A 22,557-nucleotide genomic window follows, 5' to 3' on the forward strand; every position below is an offset into this window, starting at 1 on the left:
AGTTGCATGGTTGAAGAATTAAAATGTGTTGAATTACTGACTGGTGAAATGAGGATCTCACTTACTGGATGGGAAAGTAAGGTAAAGGATTAATAAAAAAGACACAATATTTCCTGCCTGCAACAGTAGCGTAAACTGGCTACTTTATCGCGAGTGAGAACTCAGGGAGGTGTGATGTGTTTCAAGGCGGTAACAGCATCAAATTTCATGTAACTGTTATACATGTTGAGAGGAGCAACACTTGATATTTCGTTAGTAAAGAATGTACGTTGTTACACAGCTAAGGGCAGGGGGGAGGGGGAGGAGACTAAGAGCTCAGCTCTAGCAAATAAACAAATTAATGCTGTATCCAGCGTAGTTGTAGTTTGCATGTTTACATCTAGTCTGCAGTTCAACCAGGGAATGCATTCTCGGACCTGCATTCTCACCATGACTAAGGCCCCGTGGCACTGGAACAATGGGCGTCGATCGAATGTCGACTTTGATCAAAAAAATCTCGAAAAAGTACTTGGGAAATGATAAAACGTTACTTCGCTTCGAATTCTTGATATGTATGCTTTTCTCTGAGCTCACGAAAACTCCAGAAAATATTAATTTACAGGATGACTGAAAAGTCGGTTCACATTTGAAACTGCAGTAATTCGCGGAATTGCGTATGTAAGAGGGAAAAACTTGACACACGTGTCTGAAATGACCACGGACTTTATTGAAGCTGAAAACGAATGCTAAAGCCGGCCAACAGACAGAGCTGGACAGTAACACCTCAGTGACACTGCATGAGAATCGTTAGAGAGACGGGTCAGAGGTTTGCTGATATGTTACAGAATCACGTCATCCTCCGCCCGGCTGGTAAACACCTGCTGTAAGGTACCACTTTTATGCAGGATTGCTCTCCACTCTGTTTTTCCTACAGATCTTCAAAATCTCTGGCGCACGTCTTTTGGCGAGGATCGCTTGCTGCGCCGCCACTGTTTGGTCTCCCAGGTCCCCAGACATCAACCTGTGTGATAGTTGGTTATGGAGTCGCAACTTTCCGCGATCGTCCATTCTCATTAGGGATTATAAAAGACAACATCCGACAGAAACTTCTTACAGTACCTACTGGTATGATGTACACTGCTATTCACAACATTGGCTCTCGACTATCATACTAAGGTATTGTTGTTGAGTGACGCCCGATGTGTTGACCAGTTGTTACAAGGAATATCTTCTTTACTAAAAATCTGTTGCTATATTGATTATTTCCTTGGTATCATATGAAGCCCCATCTGTCGGTCGTTTCGTGCACTTTTTTCGTTTCAGTAAAACCCCCATGTAATTTTAAGCTTGTCTGTCAAATTTTACTTCTCTACTGAAATTATTTCCTGACGTACTGATCTTGCACACGTTATTGGACTTTTGGATCACCCTGGGTAATACTATTGCTCCTTGGTCTGAACATCTTAAGAATTTCTTACGTTGCATTAGATGATGTCTATCATCCTCTTTTAAGTGTGATTCTCTTCGGGGTAACACAACGATCCCTTGTGCTTTATTAGATCTATAATGAATTGTATTGTTCTGATTTAAATTACTTTCGTCATCAAAATACCTTATTTAGTAAAGTTTGCTATCCGCTTGAATGCACTCTTCATTCAGAAATGTGAAATAGATGGCTCTCGAAGGTGATTCATGATAAGCACTTGGTTATAAGTAAAAGGCATGTTAAATAAATTTAATTTTATTGAAGTTTAATATGATACAAGTCAGTAGCTCGAACAGTGTGTCCTGATTAAATATCTGACACGAGTTGAAAATGGCTTATCACATGAAGAAAAAGACTTTCTTTATACACGTTACATAGTAGAAGGAATTACATCATATTCACACTTTACATTATGCATACAATGAAAATAAAATGGAAGAAATTATTTTTTGTAGTTTTGACAGTCTTATCGGAGTTGTCACGAACGACTTCGAGGTACAGCCGAAGCCGTTCGCAAAAGTAGACTAGTACAAAGGCAGGTCTCATCAGATTATTGCGAGAGTAAGCGGTTCCATGCTATAAAACTGGCGAGTAGAGCGTAGTTATTGCGAGAAGACGGTTCGGCTGTCGTTGAGCAAGTGGTGGTGGTGGGGCCTCCTAGTTGAGCGCGACGTCCCTCTCCAGGATGGACTGGTTGATGGGTTGGTACTCCTTCCCTGACCGCGGCCGCAGCATCGTCGTCGCCTGCCTTCCCAGCCTGCACACCAAAGGGGACAAGCGGCGCTGTAGTGCTAAATTAACAAACACTAAAGGAATACAGAGAACACTGTAGCAGCAACACACGAATCACACCCGACTTAATAATCCCAATATTCTACTGCTCCAAATCAAGTATACTCTCTTTAAAACAAATCTTTGATTATTTTATTTTATGTTTCATACAGGATAGTCCTAAACTGTATGTCAAAAATGCAAACTCAGGTAAAGAGGATCAAATTAAGCATATTTTGTATAGGAATGTGGGTGCACTAAGGACACATTGCAGCGCTAGCTTGTACAGCAGTATGAATCACAGAAAGTTTGGAAGGTAGGAGACGAGATACTGGCAGAAGTAAAGCTGTGAGTACCGGGTGTGAGTCGTGATTTGGTAGCTCAGATGGTAGAGCACTTGCCCGCGAAAGGCAAAGGTCCCGAGTTCGAGTCTCGGTCGGGCACACAGTTTTAATCTGCCAGGAAGTTTCATATCAGCGCACACTCCGCTGCAAAGTGAAAATCGCATTCTGGAATCACAGAAAACCTAAAACGTGTGTAAAGACAAATGACATCAGAAATTTATTAATAGTTTACAAGAAGTGCTCCATCAACAGTGATACACGATCCACAGCGGTTGCGCATGGATCGGTGTACATTAGAAAAGACGTCAGGCATGTCGATTACATGTTCATCAGCAACAGACACGCGGGAAGCTAGATCTTCTTCACATGTGAAGGGACTCTAGGCTTTTCATATGACTCCATAAGAGAAAAAATTCAAGCAGGTTAAATCGGGAGAATGTGGTGGCCAGGCAAATGGACCACTGGCCGTAGACAGCATCCAGTTCATTCCTGAGATTTCAACTGAAGTGAGCTTGGGCCCCGTCGTGATGGAACCACATTCGTCTGTGGGCAGCTAGAGGAACATCGCCCAGAAGGTCGGGTAAGACCTCCTGTAGGAAAATGTTGTAAGTGTGGCCAGTTACACTACTACGTAGAACGTACGGTCCTACCAAGTTATCGTGCCCAGTGAATGCCCAAACATTAACGGGAAACCTTTCTCGGTACGCGTGTGCTGTTGCATCACGAGGGTTACCGAGAGACCACAGGTGAGAATTATGGGTGTTCGACGTACCCGACGGCGCAAAGGCTGCGTCATCAGTAAATAAAACATATGCATGGAAGGTTTCATTGGATGCAGTCTGCTATAGGTACCAACGGGCAAAGTTGTGATTTGGAAGATAATCCTCAGGGGTCATTGCTAGCTCTCGCTGTAAATGATACGGGTTCATGTAAAGTTCTCAAAACACTTTTGTGGCTCATACCCAACGCATGTACTACAGCTTTCGAGCTTGTGGAAGGATTTTCCTCTACTGTGTTTAGTATTCTTTGTTCCACTGCAGCAGTTCTGCGACATCTTTCAATGCCAGTTCCATGCCAGGAACCTAAAACGATCCACGCGTGTACATCCTTTGAGCATGTAATCCACTTCCTTGCGCAGCCCCATATAGGAAGTGAATGTCGACCAGCTCTGCATTACTGAAACGATGCATGCTGCTTGAGATCCGTGAGGAAAATGATGAATCCAGCTAGCGAAGAGCCTTCATAAGGCGCAGTAATCAGCGCCCTCTATCGGCTCATGGCGGCATTATCGCAGACTCATTACTATAAGGGTTCTGCATATTTCGCTTATCTGCCGTTACATTTTTGTCATATACTTTAGGACCACCCTGTATAATAGTTGATACTGACTCAATGAGATAAAATATAAGAGATAATAAATACTGATTTAAATTAGAGAAGCTAAGGCAACTGTTTATATAGTCCTGCTGGAGACCACGTCGTTGTTTATTTTGATAAAAGTGGACAACATTGTTAGCCGTAAATATCCGAAGATTAGTGTGCTTTAATCTTTTCCTTCAGAGGATACATCGACTGTATAATAAGAACGTAGGCATCAAAATTAAATATAGTATGTAACAGGTATACAAGCACACATTTTTATATGTCCTATATCAATGTATACACACATCAATTTCTTTGTTGTTTGTTTCTTTCTCCGTGTTGAACTGTCTACCCTCTCACATAATTCACTACGTGATGTTCCTGGATGGTCGTAACTGCACCGCTAAGTGTACTGCGATAGTCAGTATAAACTAACTGTTTAGAAACCATGCGTTCACAGTTGGACACCTGACCTGCTACCCAGGTGAAAATAAACGTTAATAACTTGCTCCTGCCACATGTAGTTAGAGGTACAAACCAAACTAAAAACATGCTGTTCCCAATAGCTATAATATTATTCATCTGCAAATGAAGTAAATAGTGCTGTAATGTTATTCAGGAAACCTTCCTCAGTCACCAATAGAAATATACGCCATTATAGGAATTACACCCTACATATACAAATATAAAGCAGCAACAAAAAGTCCCAATAATTTCCCTGATGAAGGCTGTCCGCAATAGCACCTGAAACATTGGCAGTTTTGTTACATACGACGCTGTCATACAACCCAAAGGAGTTTACTGAAATCCAACCGATATCGTTTACGAGAATCCTGTACAATCGTAGGTATATCTGGTTACAAAGGTCATACGTTATGATTCGCCATACAGCAGGTTCTTTTCTGTAACGGCCCTATTAGAAATTACTATGCCGATAAAATGAACATGATGGTTGTCACATGGCTTGATGGCTTGATTAAACTTTTGTGTGTGTGTGTGAGTTTGTATTATGGCTCAGGTTGTGATGCCTATACTATAAATTATACGGGGGATAGTTTTCTTGAAATTTAAACGTTTCTAATAAACAAGTAATTAGTTTTGAGCCAGGTTAAATCTGAAGCAGCAAATCATCCTTTACTAATTATTGTGCCATATGTACAAGACCGTTCTGCAGCAATAACTGGTTACGAAAGTAAAGATAATTTCCTACATGAACACAACGAAATACTAAAAGATATAAATACTAAAGATATAAATACTGAAAGATATAAACACTCATCAAATCTCTATTGTAACTATAGTTCATTATTACAGAGAAATCAGGCAGGCAAAAGTACGGTGGTGGCCTCGGTTATCATTAATGAATATATTTCTCCACGTAATTTCCCTCCGAAGCCGAGGTTGATAATGCACGCTAAAGCACTGCTGCCTAACTCTTGTTCGACTCCTGCTGCTAGAACAATTTCGTGTTACGAGGTTTCGACAGTTGAGGTCAGGATAGACCGTCGCACAATGTTCCAAAAAATTTACATAGATCTTGCTTCTTTAAGTCTAAACGTATGGACATCGCATTAGGTGCTGAAGGAATTGGCACTCCTTATGGAAACATTAAATTCGGTTGTTCTCTTCGTCTTTCTTTTCCGAGGCGATGATCCTATCTTAGTATATCACTATTCCGGCGAATGTATATGGAAATGACTGGTAGATGGGCGCTGGGAACATATTCTAATACTGGTGAGCATGCTGTTTAACTCTTTCTGGATGTAAGAGATTCACTCTGCAAACGACCTCTCGGCTGTGGTTCAGCCATTAATCCGTGAAATCGTTTGTGACGTGACGTCCATTCCACGGAAGGATATACCATAGCGTCTATGAAGTTTGGAAAGCAGAAAGATGGGAATTAGCATAGATTCCAAGAATATGGTCTATGTGGAAACCCCTTTGCACACGATACCTTCTGTGCCACGAAATAGGTGTAACAAGGTGCAGTTGGTGTTTTTGGCTCATCAAATAGTTTTTGATTCGGTACCATACTGAGGTATTGTAAAGAAGTAAATCGTTAACGAATATCTTAACGATTTGCTACTGTATGGAAAATTTGCTGATAGGTAGGATGCCGGACGTTTACTTTGATAGAGAATAACATTGAAGTGATATGTAGTGGAGCCCGAGGGCAACGTAGTAGGACAACTATCTTTGTTCTGTAAGTGGCGATCAAAAATCTTCCGTTTGACGCCGTTTCTGCAACACAGTGCGGCTCCGATACTCGTATATAAGCATCGAAATGTAGACAAGCGATTAGTGTAGCATTCGTGTCTTTACAACGAGTGTGCAGTAACTACAGAAACGTAACTATGTTAACATTATTAGCAAACGTATCCAAACAGGACCAACATATTGTTATTTTTCTCTTGCTACCGATGGATAAACAACGGTAGACAACCATTGGCGAATAAAGAATGTGTATGGGGGACCCGCATTTGTGGGACACTACCGTTGTGGAATGGTGCGCCAAATTCCGTGCTGGTTGTGACTCACCATTAGACGTAAAACGATCCTAGAGCGTCCTGTTGCAGGAGACGATTTCTTGTGGGTGCCACTCGAGTACCAGCCCTGCAGTGATAATCTCTCTCCCTGCGATTATCACCCCTTTGGTCGCTTTAAAGCGCCCTGAAGGGTCGACAGCTGCTGTCGGACGAGGATGTGCATCCGACAGGTATCGTCTACCTCCTGCGATTCTGGGCTATACGTGGACAAATCTGTAGTTGTGTTCACGAAATGTAGAATTGTGGATTCCTTGAGCTACAGAATTAATGAGAAACAGAGTGTGGTTGTGTGAAGGGAAATGAACAAATAGGCTCAGTTATGGGTAAATGAAAAGTCACGCATCGATACAGCTGCTGGGTGACGAAATGCGGTTCGTTGCTAAAAGAATGCTCAGTCGTAAGGGTTCGTACAGGGCAGGTCGTGCTAACATGGAGGTGTTAATGACTGCAACGTCGTCTGAATAGCGGTGTTGTAAGAAAATTATTGCAAAATCTTAATTGACAGGTATCGTGAACCTCGCAAGAACGACTTGGGGAACCTCCATGAACTGGCTTTGAAAATACTAAAGCATCGTCTCTACCGGTTCTGTGCCGAGCTTAAACATAAGCAAACATGCAATCTGAGCCGTAGCTGGCTCGCGTCATGATGCCTTGCTTTTTTTTTTTTTTTTTTTTTTTTTTTTTACTGGTTGCTGTCCAGTGGCGTTTTATTTCTTCATCAGCTAGCAACATAACGTTGCTGTCTTCTCTCTATGAGAGGCAGCAGCAGCCTGTATCGATACTAGTACTGCTGAGTGGCGGATATATTTTCCGGCGGTGCTGTGTGTGTCAGTCGGTTGGCTGGGGCAGAGCAGTGAGGAAGTCTCGGTGGTGCGTAGTCAGGTCAGAGCCGTTGGTGGCATGCACAGACGGTTGGAGGTGGCAGGCGCTTCTTGAGAGGGTTACGAAGTTCGTCGCCTACTGATCCTGGACGCTAAAGTTGAGTGCTCACTTAACCTACTGTCAAGCCTCAACTGCTATCACATCTCTTCGTTTGATCTTGGTTGTCGCTTTCTGGGAGATTCCCGCGAGCAACAATGTGTGTGCATTGCAGCCGTCTTCTTGCGTCGTGATTAACTTAATGCATTCCTTCACTAATGAAGTGTACCAGTGGTATCTTCTGCCTTGTGGCCGCTGACGTTCCGGTGAAATGTCCTGGTCGTTGATGTAGTTTTCGGCAGTGTATTTTCCTCGCCGTGTTGATGCTGTCCACCACGGCGTGTAGTTCGACAGCTGATTTGTTGTTGGTAGTTCTGGACGTCTATTCTGACTTGGCTGGATTGGACACCAGTATCTAGAACGTTGTGCTATTGACATCTCGTTGTCGTTTTGCCTGTCGGGAGGAGCAGAACTGATCTTGTTGGTTGGTTCGTCATCTGGTTTTCGGTTGGGTTGCCTTCCGATTAAGAGGTTGTCGCTCTGGCTGCCTGTTTCACCTAAACATACGTTAGTATTACCTTCCCAGGCCGATCCTTGGAACCTTCTAAGCACCGCTCCTTGTGTTTTACATAGTGATTTCCTTTTTAGTCTTAAGTAGCCTGTGTGGCCTTCAGCCGAGTTTTAGCTTACTAAAATTGCAAGGTTTTTCTTCTTAGGCCTTAAACCGTAAAAAAATAGTTTCTTGTTTGGTATGTGACCTTCAGCCGAGTTTCAACGTTTCAAAATTAAAATTGAAAATTCTTTTTTGCCTAGACCTTAAGCGGTAAATTTGTTTCAAGCTGGTATGTGGCTTTCAGCTGAGTTTTCAGCCTTTTCAAATTAAAAGTTGAAAAATTTTCTTTAGGCCTTAAGCCATAAGAAATATTTTCTATTTTGTATGTGGCCTTCAGCCAAGTTTTCCAGCTTAAATTAAAAATTGGAAATTTCTTTGTGTGGGCTTTAAGCCATGACATTGTTTGGTTTTCGTATGTGGCCTTCAGCCCAGTTTTATGTGAAGCATTTTAGGATAAAGTATTTAGCTTCTTTTAGTTGAAATTTAGAAGCTCTTTCCTTTAGGCCTTCAGCCGTAAAATTGTTTTCCGCATAGTGTGTAGCCTTCAGCCGAGTTTTAATCTCTCTTAAATTAAAAATTCAATATCCTTGTTTTGCCCTTAAGTCATAAGATGGTTACTCCTTAGTAAGAGGACTTCAGCCGAGTTTAACACGAAAGATTTTAAGATATGGCCTTCAGCCTTTTCAAAGTTAAAGCTCTTCTTCCTAGGCTTTAAGCCGTTAAATTGTTTTGTTCATATGCGGCCTTCAGCCGAGTTTTCATCCTGTTTAGATGAAACATAGAAAATGTTTCTCTAGGGCTTAAGCCGTAACTCTGATCTTGATTAATGTGAGGTCTTCAGCCGAGTTCTATGAGAAAAATTTAAGCTAAGGCTTTCAGCCAATTTATATTAAGGATATAAAATTTTTTTCTAAAGAAGTGAAATCTCCAGAAGAACTCCTGTAGCTTAATTCGTTACTTAGGCCTTGTGCCTTGTATTTCCGATGTGGCCTACAGCCGATCTAAATTAAATCAAAGGACGACTTTCGTTAAAAATTTGCGAGTTTTTGATTCTTGCTTGTGAGATTATCGGTCTTAAGAAATAAAGTTCATATGTTGAGTGCAACTGGTAGTAACTTATTTTGGCCCCTTCCACAAATATAACTTCATCCGCTGTTTCCTGCTTGCCCAGGAATTTCACAATCCTTGCTATCATACTCCTTTCGTGAATGGAACTGGGAGAAACCTTAATATTTATTCGCAGTTGTAGATCGCCAGTAGCCTTGCCACAGTGGTAGTATTGGTTCCCCTCATAACACCGAAATTAAGCAATCTCCGCCTTAGCCAGCACTTTTATAGGTGACTGTCAGGAGCCGCTCAGCGCTGTGGGCAAGCAGCATGCATTCAGCCTCTGTGAGGCTAATTGACTGAGAAGTGGTGGCTCTGATAATGATAACTGACAATGGCCAGGAAAGCGACGTGCAATCAACGTCCTCATCCACACCTATCGCTGAGGATGACATGGCGGTCGGACAGTGCCATTAGACATTTCGAGGCGAAGTTTAGATATACATGTATACATATCTGCTGCTCCTAATGGCTGTTACGGAGGTTGGAAGAGTTAAATCCCGTCTTCTGTAGCCGAAAAGCATGACTTCCGTTGGACTGACTGCAGCCATTCTTCGCCGCTGCGCTAGTAGGGGTAGTGTGGTGAGCCCGTTACTCGGGCCGCCTTTCCGTCCCAGGGGAGAACCTCGATAGTCATTTGATAGCAGTCTGACTGGAGCTGGAGCCATCCGGGAGGGTCACGGTCGTCATACATAGAATGATATAATAAAATATGTTACTCTTCTCTGGTAGTTAAGAATAATTTTGATAATTTCATGTCTGTTCTCCTGGCTTGAAATTGGACAGTATTCTGACGAAAATTGACTGCCTAGTTGACACATGTATACCCTTATTTAGCATCCGTCAGTGATTTGGATTTTCTCGGAGCCCGAGGATCGATTCGGAAGAGAGATCAGAGATACTTGGATTTCATACTCAAGTAACAGCTTGCTTCCCACGAGTAGCTCAATCGAAACTGCAAGGTGGTGCAGCCCGCGAGACTGACTGGAAATACAGTGTTCCATGCTTGCTAGACACACTCACGCAAGAAATTGAAGCCTGCAGTAGGTGCCATTTATCAGCAGAGTTTTAACTTTCCCTGTATTAAGTCTCTGATTCGGATAGCTCCCTGGAAAGTGTGTATACGTTCAAGACGAATTTGCTATGCACTAGATTTTGTTTGTCGCCAGCTGTTGAACTCGTAAACGCTTTGATTGACCACAGGAATCGGATGTTCGTTCCTCCTGTGTCCGCATAACAGAAGTGCGAGTGATCATAAACTGTGTTCTACCTAGAGTAGGATATAAATGGAAATGCCGAGTGGTTTTGGCATCGTCAACTGAGGATGACACGGCGGTCGGATGGTGCCGATGAGCCACTTGTGGCCTGAAGACGGAGTTCTTTAGGGCCTCTCGTCGGGTAGACCGTTCGCCAGGTGCAAGCCTTTCAAGTTGACGCCACTACGGCAACTTGAGTGCCGATGGGGACGAAATAATGATGATAAGGACAGCACAAAACTGTCTCGGAAAAAATCTCTGACCAAGCCGGGAATCGAACCCGGGCCGTTAGGTATGACATTCCGTCGCGCTGACCTCTCAGCTACAAGGCGCGGGCGTAGAGTACGATAAAATGGCTTCTGTACAATAACGCATGGAAATCAGTACAATTTTTCTCTAGAAGTGGCACTAGATAGTTTATGGGAAGTGAGTAAATAGCGTTCCCAGAACCTACGTACCTCGTAAATCTTGTTCTTTGTTCCGTTCTGTAATTTTGTTAATGGCCAGAAAATGTGCCAACAAATGGGCCAGTATCTCCTGTACCTTTCTAGAAAGCGCAAGGAACAAGCTCGCCAGTCTCGTATAATTAACTGAACTTCCCTGTTCAGAGATATTAGAAAGTCAAATAGAGGACTTTCATAATTGGCGTAGATTTCGCTTCTCGACAACTTCAAACTTCGAAGAACTTTTAATTCATAAGTGGTAACCTTTCTCCTTAAAGGCGCGGCGCGTGCATCATTATGAAGGAGTAACGATCTAAGAGAAAATAGTAGTAGCATATTGAGAATGTTCATGCCCTCTGAAGACGGATTTTGTAGGTATTTTCTCGCACACGGCACGAGAAACATAGCTAGATGGTTTAGTGACTGCATAAATTCCTTTACAGAACCAGTGTCCACTATCCACATTGTGTTGTGATGGGAAATATCTCGCAAAAAAAAGAAGCAGTACTAAACTTGTAGCGCATACCCACAAAGGCATGGACCGAAGGTGTCAAGAAAGCCCTGTGCAAGCTGGTGGTGGCTCCATAATAGTGTGGTCTGTGTTTACATGGAATGGACTGAGTTCTATGATCCAACGGATTAGATAATTGACTGGAAATGGTTACGTTCGGCTACTTGGAGTGCATTTGCAGCCATTCATGGACATCAGGTTTCCAAACAACGATGGAATTTTTTGTGGATGGCAACGCGTCATGCCACTGGTCTACAATAATTCGAGACTGGTTGAAGAACATTCTGGTCAGTTGTAGTTAGGGATTTAGCCATCCAGATCGCCCGACAAGAATACTATCGACTATTTATAGGACATAATCGAGGGCCAGTTTGTCCACATAATCCTGCACCAGCAACACTTTCGCAATTATGGATGGCTATAGAGGCAGCATCGGTCAGTACCTCTGCAGGAGACATCCAAAGACTTTAGAGTCCACACCTCAAGCTGCTGCAATACGCCAGAAGAAAGATGGTCCGACGTGATATTGGAATGTATTACGTCACTTACGTCTCCTCAGTGTAGTAGAAACAAAAAATTAAAATATATAGTGCTGCTGTAAAATACAGGGAGCGAAAGGCTATTTACAATTTGTACAGAAACCAGATGGCAGTCATAAGAGTCGAGGGACATGAAAGGGAATCAGTGGTTGGGAAAGGAGTGAGACAGGGTTGTAGCCTCTCCCCGATGTTATTCAATCTGTATATTGAGCAAGCAGTGAAGGAAACAAAAGAAAAGTTCGGAGTAGGTATTAAAATCCATGGAGAAGAAATAAAAACTTTGAGGTTCGCCGATGACATTGTAATTCTTTCAGAGACAGCAAAGGACTGGGAAGAGCAGTTGAACGGAATGGATAGTGTCTTGAAAGGAGGATATAAGATGACCATCAACAAAAGCAAAACGAGGATAATGGAATGTAGTCGAATTAAGTCGGGAGATGCTGAGGGTATTAGATTAGGAAATGAGACATTTAAAGTAGTAAAGGAGTTTTGCTATTTGGGGAGCAAAATAACTGATGATGGTCGAAGTAGAGAGGATATAAAATGTAGACTGGCAATGGCAAGGAAAGCGTTTCTGAAGAAGAGAAATTTGTTAACATCGAATATAGATTTATGTGTCAGGAAGTCGTTTCTGTAGGTATTTGTTTGGAGTGTAGCCATGTATGGATGTGAAACATGGACGATAAATAGTTTGGACAAGAAGAGAATAGAAGCTTTCTAAACGTGGTGCTACAGAAGAATGCTGAAGATTAGATGGGTAGATCACATAACTAATGAGGAAGTATTGAATGGGATTGGGGAGTAGAGAAGTTTGTGGCACAACTTGACCAGAAGAAGGGATCGGTTGGTAGGACATGTTCTGAGGCATCAAGGTATCACCAATTTAGTATTGGAGGGCAGCGTGGAGGTTAAAAATCGTAGAGGGAGACCAATAGATGACTACACTACGCAGATTCAGAAGGATGTAGGTTGCAGTGGGTACTGGGAGATGAAGAGGCTAGTACAGGATAGAGTAGCATGGAGAGCTGCATCAAACCAGTCTCAGGACTAAAGACCACAACAACAACAACAGTGCTGCTGTTGGTAAACTAAATAGGGTTATGCGACTCTAAAGAACAACTTTCAGTCGTCGCAGAATGCCAGTTTATAGTTATACAAGACCACCTCTGTTTTCAGGATGTCTTCAATATGGAAACCATGGAGGTTTGGTTAGCGTTGTTGCTTCCGAACTACGTAAGGAACTCAGAAGGCAAGTTAGACGTGTCGTCCCACACGAAGACCATTGCATATTGTCAGAAGAGGGAGCATGTTCCTCTTTTGTTGCAGACACAGTTTTGCTGTGGTGTAGGTAAAAGGTACACCACAGTGTGACAGCGAAGCAGCGCGGGAAACGAAAACGTACTCTATAGTTAAAGTTGGCGGGACAGTTATACACTAGTGAGCAAAATACTTAAATTTCAGACAGATTAAGCGTGAAATTCTGGCGCTGTACAAGGTGTACTACAAGGAATGGTCAGCATTCAAGCACGTGACAAGAACAGTGCTTCGAAGCAGTGTATTGTTGAGATCGATTTTGGTTGAGCTAAGCTATTTTTATCTTCGGGGTTGGCTCAGGAAGCGATTGGGTTGTTAGCCTCCGACGGGGAACCCTCGAGATCTCGTGACATTCGCTGCGAGACAGTGTCAACGGCTGCCGAACGAGCGTGATGACCGTTGTATGTTGTGGTGTGAAATTGGATGGGCGTTTTGGCGACACGGGCAGCTTGGAGATAAGAAAAATGGTTCCAATGGCTCTAAGCACTATGGGACTAAACATCTGACGTCATCAGTCCCCTAGACTTAGAACTACGTAAACATAACTAATCTAAGAACATCACACACATCCACGCCCGAGGCAGGATTCGAACCTGCGACCGTAGCAGCAGCGCCGATCCGGACTGAAGCACCTAAAATCCCTCGGTCACAGCGGCAGGCTGCTTGGAGATACAAGTTATGTGACTTCGCTGGGAACAAAATTTGAAGTGAAGCTGTGGAACCTGCCCCTTCGTATTGTGTACGTGATATGAAGTAAGCGGTCGTAATTGTGTTTTGTTGGCCGACGCACTCAGAGGTGTTTAAATTTTATTATTATGATGAGACCTTTATAGTCGGACGTTAGCATGACGGCAGAATTCAGTTGGCCTACTTATTTATTGGCCGTTATTTGAAAGTTTTCTCAGACGTTTTACTAGTTTTCTGTGTTTCTTAAAATCAAATGATTGCACTCTATTAATACAGTTGTCCACCTGTAAAATGATTAAGGTCAAAGTTGAGAATTGGTCAGTAGTGTAACGTTTTCCTTTACACACCTACCCATATATCGAGTCAAAGGTTTTGCCGAGTGTTTATATGTTTCAGAGTTATTAGAATGTCTTTGTGTTACGCGCAAAAACCTTCGATTCTGCCAGCGCCTTGCTGGTGAGTGAAATCTCATCCGAAGTGTAGGCCGCACAGTGTTTAAGAGCCTGGCCACTACCGTCTTCCAAAGTTTAGTATTTATCTTCCTTCCGCCATGGCGGGTTAAGCTGGTAGATAAATAAATACATATTCTATGTGATCTGTTCTTATACGAGCCTGCTTCCTTAAATATTAGCGACTGGAAGTGGCTAAACTTTAAATTGCGTAGCATCTGCTGAGTTGCTTGGGCACCTCCTTCTAGTAGTCTTTTATTAACACGTATGAGCACGTGAACATTCATTTTAAAAGATCAGTGTTTCTGCTGTAGTTTTCTATGTAAGTGGTTCTATCAAGTTATGTAATTGGATCTTAGCTTGGCACTAGTGTTAGAGTGTCATTAAGTCACGGTTTATTGGTAACCGTTTACATTATATATATACTTTGAGGGAAATCCTATATGGAAATTTGAATTTCTGAAGTGTCAGTTATTCTGTTTTCTTAATACGAAATTATAAAGCGAGGGGTATTAGTGCACTGCAACGTTACGTTTGTAACCAACCTTTTAACAAGGGCTTCTTTAACGGATTGAAATAGTAAGCTCATAAGGGTATTTCAGTGAAGAATGTTAAGTGTGGCCAGCTTAATGTAATAACTGGTTTTAAGGAGTTTGATAAAGAGGCTATGTGAAGTAATTGACAATTGCTATGCTTCAGGTTTCTATAAATGCCTGGCACATTAAGTACGCTCCTGGAAATGGAAAAAAAAGAACACATTGACACCGATGTGTCAGACCCACCATACTTGCTCCGGACACTGCGAGAGGGCTGTACAAGCAATGATCACACGCACGGCACAGCGGACACACCAGGAACCGCGTCGTTGGTCGTCGAATGGCGCTCGCTGCGCAGCATTTGTGCACCGCCGCCTTCAGTGTCAGCCAGTTTGCCGTGGCATACGGAGCTCCATCGCAGTCTTTTAGACTGGTAGCATGCCGCGACAGCGTGGACGTGAACCGTATGTGCAGTTGACGGACTTTGAGCGAGGGCGTATAGTGGGCATGCGGGAGGCCGGGTGGTGAAGTCTCCACAGTACATCGATGTTGTCGCCAGTGGTCGGCGGAATGTGCACGTGCCCGTCGACCTGGGACCGGACCGCAGCGACGCACGGATACACGCCAAGACCGTAGGATCCTACGCAGTGCCGTAGGGGACCGCACCGCCACTATCCAGCAAATTAGGGACACTGTTGCTCCTGGGGTATCGGCGAGGACCATTCGCAACCGTCTCCATGAAGCTGGGCTACGGTCCCGCACACCGTTAGGCCGTCTTCCGCTCACGCCCCAACATCGTGCAGCCCGCCTCCAGTGGTGTCGCGACAGGCGTGAATGGAAGGACGAATGGAGACGTGTCGTCTTCAGCGATGAGAGTCGCTTCTGCCTTGGTGCCAATGATGGTCGTATGCGTGTTTGGCGCCGTGCAGGTGAGCGCCACAATCAGGACTGCATACGACCGAGCCACACAGGGCCAACACCCAGCATCATGGTGTGGGGAGTGATCTCCTACACTGGCCGCACACCTCTAGTGATCGTCGAGGGAACACTGAATAGTGCACGGTACATCCAAACCGTCATCGAACCCATCGTTCTACCATTCCTAGACCGGCAAGGGAACTTGCTGTTCCAACAGGACAACGCACGTCCGCATGTATCCCTTGCCACCCAACGTGCTCTAGAAGGTGTAAGTCAACTACCCTGGCCTGCAACATTTCCGGATCTGTCCCCCATTGAGCATGTTTGGGACTGGATGAAGCGTCGTCTCACGCGGCCTGCACGTCCAGCACGAACGCTGGTCCAACTGAGGCGCCAGGTGGAAATGGCATGGCAAGCCGTTCCACAGGACTACATCCAGCATCTTTACGATCGTCTCCATGGGAGAATAGCAGCCTGCATTGCTGCGAAAGTGGATATACACTGTACTAGTGCCGACATTGTACCTGCTCTGTTGCCGGTGTCTATGTGCCAGTGGTTCTGTCAGTGTGATCATGTGATGTATCTGACCCCAGGAATGTGTCAATAAAGTTTCCCCTTCCTGGGACAATGAAATCACGGTGTTCTTATTTCAATTTACAGGAGTGTATTTTGTACCTTTCTCTTAAGGGACTTTTTGTTCAAGTACTGAGTACGTTGTGTATCTAACTGTATTTGAAATTCTTTATCTAGTGGCTCGTCCACAATTTGTAATTGTCAAATTCCTTAAAAACGCGTAACTTCAATAAATTGTCTTAATTATAAATTGTGACTACCAACCATGATTCCATCCCGCTTCCTCTTTTATGGTATCCAAGGTATGGCGGGTAATTGTGGTACGAATAGGGAAATACGGACCACTTGGTAACCGAGCGTGGTTCTCTATTCGTACTACACATACCCACCATATCCTTTTTTTTTTTTTTTTTGTCATCAGTCTACAGACTGGTTTGATGCGTGATGCGGCCCGCTACGAATTCCTTTCCTGTGCTAATCTCTTCATCGCAGAGTAGCACTTGCAACCTACGTCCTCAATTATTTGCTTGACGTATTCCAATCTCTGTCTTCCTCTACAGTTTTTGCCCTCTACCGCTCCCTCTAGTACCATGGAAGTCATTCCCTCATGTCTTAGGAGATGTCCTATCATCCTGTCCCTTCTCCTTATCAGTGTTTTCCACATATTCCTCTCCTCTCCGATTCTGCGTAGAATCTCCTCAATCCTTACCTTATCAGTCCACCTAATTTTCAACATTCGTGTATAGCACCACATCTCAAATGCTTCGATTCTCTTCTGTTCCGGTTTTCCCACAGTCCATGTTTCACTACCATACAATGCTGTACTCCAGACGTACATCCTCAGAAATTTCTTCCTCAAATTAAGGCCGGTATTTGATATTAGTAGACTTCTCTTGGCCAGAAATGGCCCTTTATTGCCATAGCGAGTCTGCTTTTGATGTCCTTCTTGCTCCGTCCGTCATTGGTTATTTTACTGCCTAGGTAGCAGAATTCCTTAACTTCTTTGACTTCGTGACCATCAATCCCGATGTTACGTTTCTCGCTGTTCTCATTTCTACCACTTCTCATTACCTTAGTCTTTCTCCGATTTACTCTCAAACCATACTGTGCACTCATTAGACTGTTCATTCCGTTCAGCAGATCATTTAATTCTTCTTCAATTTCACTCAGGATAGCAATGTCATCAGCGAATAGTATCATTGATATCCCGTCACCTTGTAATTTAATTCCACTCCTTAACCTTTCTTTTATTTCCATCATTGCTTCCTCGATGTACAGATTGAAGAGTAGGGGCGAAAGGCTACAGCCTTGTCTCACATCCTTCTTAATACGAGCACTTAGTTCTTGCTCGTCCACTCTTATTATTCCCTCTTTGTTGTTGTACATATTGTATATGACCCGTCACTCCCTATAGCTTACCCCTATTTTTTTCAGAATCTCGAATAGCTTGCACCATTTTATATTGTCGAACGCTTTTTCCAGGACGACAAATCCTATGAACGTGTCTTGATTTTTCTTCAGCCTTGCTTCCATTATTAGCCGTAACGTCAGAATTGCCTTTCTCGTGCCTTTACTTTTCGTAAAGCCAAACTGATCGTCACCTAGCGCATTCTCAATTTTCTTTTCCATTCTTCTGTATATTATTCTTGTAAGCAGCTTCGATGCATGAGCTTTTAAGCTGATTGTGCCATAATTTTCGCACTTGTCAGCTCTTGCCGTCTTCGGAATTGTGTGGATGATACTTTTCCGAAAGTCAGATGATACGTCGCCAGACTCATATTCTACACACCAAAGTGAATACTCGTTTTTTTCCAACTTCCCCTAATGATTTTAGAAATTCTGATGGAATGTTATCAATCTCTTCTGCCTTATTTGACCGTAAGTCCTCCAAAGCTCTTTTATATTCCGATTCTAATACTGGATTCCCTATCTCTTCTAAATCGACTCCTGTTTCTTCTTCTATCACATCAGTCAAATCTTCACCTGCATTTAACAGTGGAATTCCCGTTTCACTCTTGGTGTTACCACCGTTGCTTTTAATATCAACAAAGGTTGTTTTGACTTTCCTGTATGCTGAGTCTGTCCTTCCGACAATCATAGCTTTTTCGATGTCTTCACATTTTTCCTGCAGCCATTTCATCTTAGCTTCCCTGCACTTCCTATTTATTTCATTCCTAAGCGACTTGTATTTCTGTATTCCTGATTTTCCCGGAACATGTTTGTACTTCCTCCTTTCATCACTCAACTGGAGTATTTCTTCTGTTACCTATGGTTTCTTCGCAGCTACCTTCTTTGTACCTATGTTTTCCTTCCCAACTTCTGTGATGGCCCTTTTTAGAGACGTCCATTCCTCTTCAACTGTGTTGCCTACTGCGCTATTCCTTATTGCTGTATCTATAGTGTTAGAGTGCTTCAAATGTATCTCGTCATTCCTTAGAACTTTCGTATCCCACTTCTTAGGGTATTGATTCTTCCTGACTAATGTCTCGAACTTCAGCCTACTCTTCATCACTACTATATTGTGATCTGAGTCTATATCTGCTCCTGGGTACGTCTTACAATCCAGTATCTGATTTCGGAATCTCTGTCTTACCATGATCTAATTGAAATCTTCCCGTATCTCCCGGCCTTTCCCAAGTATACCTCCTCCTCTTGTGATTCTTCAACAGAGTATTCGCTATTACTAGCTGAAACTTGTTACAGATCTCAATTAGTCTTTCTCCTCTTTCATTCCTTGTCCTCTTGTGATTCTTCAACAGAGTATTCGCTATTACTAGCTGAAACTTGTTACAGAACTCAATTAGTCTTTCTCCTCTTTCATTCCTTGTCCCATGCCCATATTCTCCTGTAACCTTTTCTTCTACTCCTTCCCCTACAACTGCATTCCAGTCGCCCATGACTATTAAATTTTCGTCCCCCTTTACATACTGCATTACCCTTTCAATATCCTCATACACTTTCTCTATCTGTTCATCTTCAGCTTGGGACGTCGCATGTATACCTGAACTATCGTTGTCGGTGTTGGTGTGCTGTCGATTCTGATTAGAACAACCCGGTCACTGAACTGTTCACAGTAACAGACCCTATGCCCTACCTTCCTATTCATAACGAATACTACGCCTGTTATACCATTTTCTGCTGCTGTTGATATTACCCGATACTCATCTGCCCAGAAATCCTTGTCTTCCTTCCACTTCACTTCACTGACCCCTACTATATCTAGATTGAGCCTTTGCATTTCCCTTTTCAGATATTCTAGTTTCCCTACTACGTTCAAACTTCTGACATTCCACGCCCCGACTCGTAGAACGTTATCCTTTCGGTGATTATTCAATCTTTTTCTCATGGTAACCTCCCCCTTGGCAGTCCCCTCCCGGAGATCCGAATGGGGGACTATTCCGGAATCTTTGGCCAATGGAGAGATCATCATGGCACTTCTTCAACTACAGGCCACGTTACGTGTCTCTAATGCAGTGGTTTCCATTGCCTTCTGCATCCTCATGTCGTTGATCATTCCTGATTCTTCCGCCATTAGGGGCAATTTCCCACCCCTAGGACCAGAGAGCGCCCTGAACCTCCATCCGCTCCTCCACCCTCTTCGACAAGGCCTTTGGTAGAATGAAGCTGACTTCCTATGCCGGAAGTCTTCGGCCACCAATGCTGATTATTTATCAGGGATCGAACCTGGGACCGAAGACATTTTTGATTATGAATTAAAGACGCTACCCTAGACCACGGGTAGACCTCACCATATCCTAGAAACCGAAAAACAGGAAGCGCGATGGAATCATGGTTGGTAGTCGCAATTTACACTCCTGGAAATTGAAATAAGAACACCGTGAATTCATTGTCCCAGGAAGGAAAAACTTTATTGACACATTCCTGGGGTCAGATACATCACATCATCACACTGACAGAACCACACGCACATAGACACAGGCAACAGAGCATGCACAATGTCGGCACTAGTACAGTGTATATCCACTTTCGCAGCAATGCAGGCTGCTATTCTCCCATGGAGACGATTGTAGAGATGCTGGATGTAGTCCTGTGGAACGGCTTGCCATGCCATTTCCACCTGGCGCCTCAGTTGGACCAACGTTCGTGCTGGACGTGCAGACCGCGTGAGACGACGCTTCATCCAGTCCCAAACATGCTCAATGGGGGACAGATCCGGAGATGTTGCAGGCCAGGGTAGTTGACGTACACCTTCTAGAGCACGTTGGGTGGCACGGGATACATGCGGACGTGCGTTGTCCTGTTGGAACAGCAAGTTCCCTTGCCGGTCTAGGAATGGTAGAACGATGGGTTCGATGACGGTTTGGATGTACCGTGCACTATTCAGTGTTCCCTCGACGATCACCAGAGGTGTGCGGCCAGTGTAGGAGATCACTCCCCACACCATGATGCCGGGTGTTGGCCCTGTGTGGCTCGGTCGTATGCAGTCCTGATTGTGGCGCTCACCTGCACGGCGCCAAACACGCATACGACCATCATTGGCACCAAGGCAGAAGCGACTCTCATCGCTGAAGACGACACGTCTCCATTCGTCCCTCCATTCACGCCTGTGGCGACACCACTGGAGGCGGGCTGCACGATGTTGGGGCGTGAGCGGAAGACGGCCTAACGGTGTGCGGGACCGTAGCCCAGCTTCATGGAGACGGTTGCGAATGGTACACGACGATACCCCAGGAGCAACAGTGTCCCTAATTTGCTGGAAAGTGGCGGTGCGGTCCCCTACGGCACTGCGTAGGATCCTACGGTCTTGGCGTGCATCCGTACGTCGCTGCGGTCCGGTCCCAGGTCGACGGGCACGTGCACCTTCCGCCGACCACTGGCGACAACATCGATGTACTGTGGAGACCTCACGCCCCACGTCTTGAGCAATTCGGCTGTAAGTCCACCCGGCCTCCCGCATGCCCACTATACGCCCTCGCTCAAAGTCCGTCAACTGCACATACGGTTCACGTCCACGCTGTCGCGGCATGCTACCAGTCTAAAAGACTGCGATGGAGCTCCGTATGCCACGGCAAACTGGCTGACACTGACGGCGGCGGTGCACAAATGCTGCGCAGCTAGCGCCATTCGACGGCCAACACCGCGGTTCCTGGTGTGTCCGCGTGCCGTGCGTGTGATCATTGCTTGTACAGCCTACTCGCAGTGTTCGCGGAGCAAGTATGGTGGGTCTGACACACCGGTGTCAATGTGTTCTTTTTTCCATTTCCAGGAGTGTGTAAATAAGACATTTTACTGACATTGCTCCTTGTAAGGAATTCTTCAAGGAACTCCTCGACAGAATAGAAGGAGTTTTGATTTGAAATCCCGTGAATTACTGCTAAGAATTTTGAATTATAGTGATAGCTTATTGAAAATGGATGTAACAGTGTACTGGACACCTTCTTGCATAATAGTTAAGGAAGACCGTTCCAAGTTGATTTTTAATTTCTGCCGAGTATTTACTGAGCGAAAACTGCTTATTTTTGGAAACAGGCTAATATTGTTAACAAGAAATGACAGTAACTGATATATGTATTGAAAGGCCAATGTTGAAATACGCAGACTCATGAACAGGGGTCCACAAGAGGTTCGTGAACTTACACCACTTATTGCCCGAACCACCCGTTTCTTGGGCAAAAACATCCTTTTGTTATGGAAAGAGTTACCCCAAAATGTAATACCATACGAAGAATGTGAATGAAAATACGCAAAGTAGACTAATTTTCGTGTTGAGTGGTCACTCATTTCAGATACCGTTCGAATAGTAAAAATGGCAGCATTAAATCTTTGAACAAGATTAAGAACGTGGGCTTTCAACGACAGTTCACTATCTATCTGAACACCTAAAATTTGAACTGTACAGTTTCACTAATCATATGCCTATTCTGATAAATTTAAACGTCAGGTTTTGTTGAATTGTGTTAGAAACTGTAAAAACTCAGTCTTACTGTGATTTTGGCGTTAGTTTACTATTATTCAAGCCATGAACTCACGTCCTGAAGTGCATTATTTGCAACTGATCCAATGTTTCACCCAAAATCATTTACTATCAAGGTAGTGTTATTAGCAAACATAAATATCTTAGAGTTAGCTGTAATACTAGAGGGCATATCAATCATATAAATAAGGAACAGGAGTGGCCCCAACACTGAGCCCTGGGGCACCTGCCACTTCACCATACCCCACTAAGACCCCATATCACAGCCAT

General features: G+C 43.9%; 1 protein-coding gene across 1 annotated transcript in view; it reads right to left on the minus strand.

Annotated features, from left to right (window-relative positions):
- Window positions 1-1,704: 1,704 nt before the first annotated feature.
- Window positions 1,705-22,557, minus strand: part of LOC126335602 (uncharacterized) — a 375,101-nt gene continuing 354,248 nt past the window's right edge. Inside the window, exon 15 of the mRNA XM_049999055.1 lies at window positions 1,705-2,222. Coding sequence (XP_049855012.1) covers window positions 2,123-2,222 — 100 coding nt within the window. The 3' untranslated portion in view covers window positions 1,705-2,122. The remainder of the gene's footprint in view (window positions 2,223-22,557) is intronic.

This window comes from Schistocerca gregaria, chromosome 2 (assembly GCF_023897955.1).
Source record: "Schistocerca gregaria isolate iqSchGreg1 chromosome 2, iqSchGreg1.2, whole genome shotgun sequence".
Lineage (NCBI taxonomy): Eukaryota > Metazoa > Arthropoda > Insecta > Orthoptera > Acrididae > Schistocerca > Schistocerca gregaria.